Source organism: Daphnia pulex, chromosome 10 (genome assembly GCF_021134715.1).
Source record: "Daphnia pulex isolate KAP4 chromosome 10, ASM2113471v1".
NCBI lineage: Eukaryota > Metazoa > Arthropoda > Branchiopoda > Diplostraca > Daphniidae > Daphnia > Daphnia pulex.
In genome coordinates, this window is record NC_060026.1 from 7,531,731 (window position 1) to 7,540,181 (window position 8,451).

General features: G+C 39.1%; 1 protein-coding gene across 1 annotated transcript; it reads right to left on the reverse strand.

Annotated features, from left to right (window-relative positions):
* Window positions 1-3,826: 3,826 nt before the first annotated feature.
* Window positions 3,827-5,755, reverse strand: LOC124205774 (O-glucosyltransferase rumi homolog). The gene is made up of 5 exons (XM_046603286.1): window positions 5,444-5,755; window positions 5,159-5,330; window positions 4,737-4,938; window positions 4,390-4,668; window positions 3,827-4,301 (listed from the first exon to the last, which is right to left on the reverse strand). Exons 1-5 carry the CDS (start codon window positions 5,616-5,618, stop codon window positions 3,882-3,884), a joined length of 1,248 nt encoding a protein of 415 aa, XP_046459242.1. The 5' UTR covers window positions 5,619-5,755; the 3' UTR covers window positions 3,827-3,881.
* Between the last annotated feature and the right edge of the window lie 2,696 nt (window positions 5,756-8,451).

Genomic DNA, 8,451 nt, shown 5'->3' on the forward strand with positions numbered 1-8,451 from the left:
TAAATGGCACTGTTTTGGCACGGCCCAAAAAAATAGACTATATTCCGCAGTCATCTTCTTTTAGACTTGTGAAAACAAACAACAGGAAAATTCAGAGACCAAGACTCCAAGAGGGAGAAGAGGGAACCTGGAACCTGTCTGGTCGACTATTTCGTTTCCTGTTTTTCCCTTAATGAACCAGCGCAAAGAGCGAGCGAGAGAGAGAATGAAAAGTGTCGTTTTTTCTCAACGTACGGTCCAGCAGCCTTGACAAGCCAAACCCAGACAGTAACTTGGGCTATTCCGTGCCACTGGCTTTGCAACAGTTCAGGTCAAAACTCAAAAGGAAACGTTGAGCATCAGAAAACAAAACAAAAAAAAGAAATAAGAAAAGAAAGAAAAATCAATGAAAAACATCAAGGGGAAAAAAGAAGAAGAAGAAAGAATATAAAAGATGACGAGCCAAAGAGAAACACGAAAAAATGGCGTGCACAACACGCATGCACACTCACACTCTGGTATATAGAGGGGGGAAAAATATATATGTATATCTATAAGGCTAAGTGAGTGTGTGGCGATATAGCCTTTCTGCTCTTGGACTCCTAATGGGCGAAAACAGGAGACAGAAAATGTCACGCAAAGAGAGATAGGAGAGGTGAAACAGTCGTGGAACCCGCCCTCATTATCTTTTTGAGCGAAAGACAACCAACCGGAACTAGTTTTTGTTTTCTTCTTCGTCCTTGTTTTTTTTTTGTTTGTCCTTCTTTGTTTTGTTTGCCTTTTTTTTTTGAATTATTATTCCCTTGATATTTTCCTCCTTTACAGAAAAACCACTTCGGGCTCCATCTCTCGTCTAACTCGGCCACGTTCTCGATTTTTTTTTAAATTATTCAAACTGAATTTCACACGTTTGACGCAATCGAAACAAGTGCCGGTTTACAGACGAGACCCATTATACTGTTGGTAATTGCCCGTTTTTTGTTTGTTTTCACTATAAAAGTGACATTTCTCCACCTGTTTTATTTTGTTCTCCATGTTTGTTTTTCTGAAAATTTTGTTCTTAATTTGAATGGACGATTTGTTTTTTCCGCTTTCCAGCCCTTTTTGGATCCCACTAGTTACGCGGTTCCAATCAGGCTATATGCTAATGAAATATTGATTATGCTTTGTTGCTATTATAACTTTCGGTTTTGGTTCTCTCGGGGTCCTCTTGATCATGTGGATATATGCATGTGTGTGTGTGTGTGTTCAGAAATTTTCGCTTCTCTCTCAGACTCTCACAAAGTTTTCCCTTTTTTTTTCTTTTCTTTTCTTTTCCAATTACTTGTAATTGCGGCTCGTTACCACTCCGGCGCCAGTATTGCCTGCGCCTAATCCATCCCCACGGACCCTGGCCTGGCAGCAGAGAGGCAAAGGTATATACATACATACACGTAGAAATGGTAGGTATATAGAGGAAACCTTTTGGAATAGAGTGAGAAAGAAATCCATTAGGACTGCACAGGCCTATATAGAGAAGAGTAGTCCATTTCCACCATGCATATAGTGTTGTGTATGTACTTTCCCAGCTTCACACACACGTATGGGTCCCAGTAAATATCTCCGAGGATGCAGTGGTAGAGTCGAGTCAGTCGACCTTTCGGACCTCATCTATGTATACCTTTAGTCCGTCTTTTGGTTCAAGACAGGCCCAAGACTAGAGGAGAAAAGAATAATGTCGTGCTCCAGACTGGCTTTGCGACGGGGCTCGAAGATGAGCAGCAGTAGAGATGCAGGTAATCAGACACGGCGCCCTAGTCAATTGTGTCTGAGAGCTTGCAATGAGTCTCTCTCTTTCCCCATTTCTTTCCTTCCATCTCTCTCTCTCTCTCTCTGCTCACTCGCGAAAAAAGGGGCAACATAAATAATCGTAAAAATATAAAAAAAAAATGTTTCAAGAGTCCGACTACATGGGAATCTGTACCCCAGTTGACCCCCTAACGCATGTAGGTAGACTTATTGTTCTACCTTCTGTCACAATTAGAATGGTGACCAACTTTGGCAATATTTATATGAACAGCTAAAAGAAGAGATATCGTTCCAAAGCGGTTGGCAAACTTTGGGAAATTTAGGAACATTCTTCTTCGCATTTATGCGTTAATATTCAAATTTTCGATTCCGAAGGTAGACCCGAGGCGATACTTGATGAATAAAAAGGAGGTGCTACTTGCCGGCACGGTCTCTATCTCGTTGCGACGGGGTTTCATTTTGTGTGTGTGTGTTTCTCCCCTCTTCAGTATTTCATTTATTATTTTTTTTTCTTTTTCGTTTTCGCTTTTCTGTTTTATTTTTTGCTCTTTCTAAACAAGAAGAAAATGGAGCGCCGGGTTGCATCCCACCTTTTGACGTATGGAGGTGGAGGAGAGAGAATACATAACGATGTCTACGCCTCTTTATCACGAGCGCTAAGTGGGCTCTGTTGTGGCCGTACGCCTCTCTCTCTCTCTCTCTCTTCTTCATCGGCTCTTCTCCAGCTCTTTTGTCTCGAACACGTTTCCCGTTGTCCGGATATTTCAGAAACGGACCGTCAGAAGAGTTCGAAGGATCGCGCGCCAGAACATTTTTGTCTATGACAGAAACGGCCGGTACCACCTCTTCTTTCCCATCATCTTTTTTTTTTCTTTTTCAAAAAATTCCAAACTAATCCAATTCCATAGCAAAATCATTTTTTAAACAAATCGAATTAAACTAAACAGAAGAGAAAACACAATATGATCATTTCTCTCGCCGAGATAAAAGCGCGTATAGGCATTTCTGACCTATCGGAGGAATCAGAGATGATGGCAAAGTTGAACAGGATAAAGCAAAACACCAACGGAAAATAAAAGTATGCTTGTTTAAAGAGTCGTAAAACAATCGTTACGATAGGAGATCAATCAATTCAATAAGCATCTGGCTTGGTTTAACTCGTAACATCTTTTTCTTTTCGAGTTTGTTATATCTTGTATGCCGTATACACAGCCAGGCAGCAGCCAGTCTTCTTTATATACAATATTTATTTGTCTTTTTCTTTTTCGTTTTATCAGGTGTGGGTCTCAACGATCTAATCAATTATGGTTGCGCGAGCGCGTGCGTGTCGGTGGCTAAAGAAACGTTACAGCGTGAGAGAGCCGTGGAGAAGGAAAAAAAAAAGGAAAAGAAAAAAAGAAAAACAAGAACGAAAAGAAGAAGAAACTTGAAACGTCGATGAGAAAAAGCGATTGGGGCGCTCGATTTCTCTGGAAACTGCTGCCGCTTATTATGAACGCTTTAAAGATTTGTCGTCTTCCCGTTTTCTCATTGCCCGTGCGTCTTCATCGGAGTGACAATGCCTCCGGCTCACATAATAAGCCTTCCCTACTTCTTATTCTTGTCTTTTTTTTTTTTTTTTTTTTTATCTTGGCCCCTCTTCATTTCTCTTTTTTTTTCTCTCTCTCCTTATTCCTCCTCATGCCCGATTGTTTTTTGTTTTTATCTCGACATGACACTCCCAAAGTCACAGACCACTCCATAGACGGACGACTCTATCGTTGGCACGCCGTCCGTCGACCAGCTTGTAGATTGACGCAACTCGACGTCTTCGCTGGGCCGACACGACACGACAAAAGAACAAAGACGACACACAAATAATAGACGAAAGAAAAGCTAGGCCACGAATTAGATCGACACTCTGTGAGTCTCAGGACGAAAAAGCACAAATTAAGGGAAAAAACAAACTTACGTGAATTGTGGTTGGTTGACGCAACTCTTTTTGTTAGACATCTTAATAGTTGGGGTTCTATGGTTCATAATAAAACTTGCACGTATATAGAAAAAAAAACGACGTTAGTTCAAGTTAATTACTAAGTGTATTGTACAATGAGGACGGAAATAAAAGAATCAGATCAAATGGTAATGAGTTGCCGATCTAATTGAGGCTTAAATCGTAGAAGTTTGGCGTATTCGGTCAGTAAAAACTTCCAATAGCACTCGACGTCGCTCAGTTTCAAATGATTCCAGACCAGCTGATGCCCCCTGGTGGCGATTTTAGAAACTAGGCTGTCGTTCTCCTTGGCAAAGCGGATCAGCCGGGCTAAATCACGCTGCGTAGCGGCACTCGAGACGGGGATGTAATGCACCCATGGTTTTAGCGCTGGATAGAAGAATTCAATCCACTCGTCACCGACGTGAAATACGAGTGATTTGCACAAGAAGAGATGTTTGAAACGGAAGCTTGCTGCCACACCCCTGTAGTTGAACAAGTATTTGTAGGAGCAGTGGCTTTCTAAACTTACTTCTTCAGCCGGCGGAGCACCAAGAGTATCCTTTAAAGTTTGGAATAAATACAAATAAAACAAAAGTTATATGTAGAAAAGTAGAAAAAACCCTGAATAAACATTATTCTCAACATACTGAGTCTGACTTCCAGGCCTGATTTTTCGTATACTGAGCATCGACCAAGTTCAGGTTTCCTCTAGAAAGTAAAATCAATGGATCTCTTTCAGAGCTGGTCCTGGATCCTCTAAAAAAGGCCTTTGATTGTTTTTCATTCCAGGGATAAGTAGCAGCCACTTTATCTATTGAGATTCTGTGCTGGTCCCAGCGCCCCAAGCCTCTAGGATACAAATTTATGGCAGGACCTCCTTCCCAAAATGTCCATGCAGGATATGTTATGTCCAAGTATTCTTTTGTCTGTGAAAGTAGATGAAACGTTTATAGAATATTTACAATCAAAAACTGAATTTGTCTACTGTTGTTACCTTACTGAACGAAAGAATCGGCAAAACTTCCCCAAAATGACGACTAACTTGAGGCCAGTCCCTGTTATTAATAATCAACTCCATATCAGGCAATTCCTTTATGACTTTCAGTATGAAGTGTTCAATGCCTGCACATCTTGAAGGAAATAAACAGAAAGATTCCCTGTAAAGCTTCTGTCCAATGATTTGGTATTTTGTACCCCTGTATATTTTTAAAAGAAAAAGCTAACTATTAGTATTCAAAAAATCATATTATAAATGGAGCAGCTGAATATTGAGAAAGTGTCATGGTCAATTGTAACTCAACCATTAATACACATTTTTGGACTAACAACAAAGAGATGAAGTATAATATAGCTAGAGTATTTTAACATTATTAACAATATCCTTACAATTATGAATGTATGAGTGGATTAACTGACCTGTCTTTTGCTTTATCCAACATACTCTTGGTTATTCCAACGTCTTTAAAAGCCTTCAAGTCTTCAATAACAAGATTAGTAAAGCAGGAACAATTTTTGAACAAACACGGTTTATAGTCTAACAATGATTGGGATATATGTCCTTTGAACTCAACCCAGTTTTCATTATTTTCTGTATGGAAGTTAAGTAAAAAATTAAAATAAAAGAAATGATTTATAAAGATAAAACAATAAAAAACCTTTTAAAGAATATTCTATTATTAGCAGTGATTTTACCGATTTTACCTTGAGTGTACATATTTTCTTCCACCTCATTTTGGTTGCAGCCATTCAGTTTGGTGCAATATCCAAATTCTTCGACTGTGCCTGTGCATTTCACTCCGAATATGAAAACCAACAGGCCAATATAGAATTGCAAACATAATTTAAAATCAACAACAATTTGACACAAGCATTCCATTGTTTTGAAAATCTTTGTCCAGGTCCAGTCGAAGTGTCACAATTTCTTTACTTATGCAGTGTTGCCAGATAGGGATCTATAAAAAAAATTACAAAAATCAGAGCAGTCAGCAGAGCTGCAGAGCCATGGCAGAGTTAGTCAAATTGGGCCCAACAAAATGGTTAACCCCAAACAAATTATACAGGGCTGTTCGACCAGGGGTATGGAGAGGTGGTTCCCAATGACAGTGTTAAATTTCCCATAAGGGGATTCGACGGGAAGCTACTTTTTTACTAACGAGTAACGACTTTTACATGGAGGCATAGGGAGGTCTCTCCGACGGTGGCGCTATCTAGGCTCTCGCGGCATATGGACATACCGAGAGACCTTTTAGTAAAAAAAGCGGACAACCTCTTATGAGAAATTTAACATGGAGACTGGAAACCATCTCTCCCTGCCACAGGTTCGACATCTTTTTTGACATTTGTTGCCATCGTGGCAACGCAGCAACTCATGTATTTTTTCGTCTGCTACGAGTGACTTGTGTATTCTGTGAAAGATGAAAAGTTAGTATTCAGATGTAAACATCCACCAAATTTTAAATTATCTAATTGAAAGGTATTCTGCGTAATTTGGTGGATGTTTAAATCTGAATACTAACTTTTCATAATTTCATATTTCACAGAATACACAAGTCACTCGTAGCAGACGAAAAAAATACATGAGTTGCTTTTTTTAAAGACATAAAACCTAACCTGCACTCTCTGTGAGCGGCATATGGACCTGCATTTTACCTACCAACCTACACGCCGCACCCTGCACTCGGGACTCCGCACTTTCCTCACGCGTCCACCGATACCCTTTTTTTCAGCGCTAAAAAGTGTTTCTGTTTTTTTTACACAGCGGCTTATGGGAAATTTTTTTTTTATTTTTATTTTTTTTTTAACATTATTTCCATTACATCTTAGCACATAGAAATCTCCCCTTGGGTTCATTCAATAGCTAAATAATCATTCTATCACTATCATTCGTATTTTTTAAAAGGGGACATTCGTTTAGAAGTTATAACCGATATTCTAGGCCCCAATTTTGCATATTTTCCCAAGTGTTTTGCATTAGTGAGTAACACTATTTTTAAAATATCGTTCGTTTCGTTAAAATATCGTTTCCCCACCCCTTCAAATCCAAAACCGACCTCTTCAAAAACCGTCGAGCTCCTCCCTTCTAGTCTTTGTTCGAAATCCCCTGTGGTGGTTTTTCTCAACAGGGAAAACGGTTTTTGAAGAGGCTGGTTTTGGATTTGAACCAATTTTCACAACAAAAGTTTGTTTAAAAAATGGCCTTACCAGTAGATGATGAACATGTTACTTGCGTATTGAGAGAGTCCAACCGACTCTAAAATCAAGGATAACGAACAATTCAGAACGATCTCGGAGGAAGAAGAATTTTTTTATGGAGTCTTGCATGTGTCTCATATAGGGGGGAGGGCCTGAAAAAATAAAGAGCTCGGTTAAAAATTTAAATGAATGAATTAAATAAAAATGACAAAATTACTTATGGGCTCTCACTCCATTTGGTGCGAATCAGCGGGAGGAAATCAGTGACGTGGAGTATAGCAAATCCAGAAACGCGAACGCCTTTCAAAATTTTTATAGCCGCAGGCACGGCACAATCAATCCACAATAATTGGCACAATAATTTTTAATTTAATAAATTAAATCAAACCACCTTCTATGGCGCGCCCGCCCTTCAATAACCCCAGTGCTGACGGATTCAGTGTCAAAAGTTCTCCAAAATCTTTTGCATTCGATGAATTTGACACATTAAAACAAAATTATGGAAGAGGCGTGAATCATTACAATTTTTCAATATTACAAAGTTTCAAAACTACTTCAAATATAGTTGGTTTGACACGGCGAATACAAAATGAAATACCCAACAAACACACAATTTGCCTCCACAAAAGTTTTGAAGATGGCAACCGTAGTTCCGACAAAAAAAGACAATACAAGCATCTGGGCCCCTACGGAGGGGGTTGGAAATAATAAAAAAAAAAACATTTTTAAAATTTTAATTAAATACAGGTATCAATATTTGAAACTTACTTCTATCTTTATCCATGGCTTCCACATTTCTTCCGGAGAAACAAGTGGTGCAGGTTGGGTTTTTTATCGGTTACAAAATGCGCGATTCGCAAAATTTTTAGTCCCACATCCAAATTTCTGACTGGTGTCTTAAGGGGCGAGGGAGAAAAGACTTCTCACAATTGTTGGTTTTGAGAGAGATTGTTGAGCGGCAAACCCACACCCGTCAGATGGGATGTTGTTTACCATCACAGCTGAGTTTTTCTTCTGTTTTGTCAAGTCTGCTGCTAGCTTTCTTCGTCTGTGTGTCCCCGTCAACAAGGTATCATGAGTAATCTTGTGTAATAGAATGGGATGTATGTTGTATTAAATTGCCGAGCATGTTAAATTGCTGAGCATATTAAATTTCTGATTATGATTATGTTACAGTACCTTGCAAAACACTTTGAAACTCACTCAATGTGATTCAAAATATCCAGAAATGTTTCTTGAAGTTGCTATCCCAAGAAAGAAAGAGCAGATGGTGAATATTTTTGGATCTGGGCAGTACGAAGCTTCTGCGTGATTGGCAAGATTTGATGAATGAGTGTACGGAAAGTTTTTTTTAGATTCGCTGAAGTTTCTTGATGAGTAAGTTTGCAAAGCAGGTTTTCATTGCCAAAGTAGCTCTAGATAATTTTGGTCTCCACTGCATCCGCGCCATTAAAATTGTGAAATTTTTAGTATTCCAAAATTGAGAGATCAAAACCTAATCGAAACACAACTCTTAA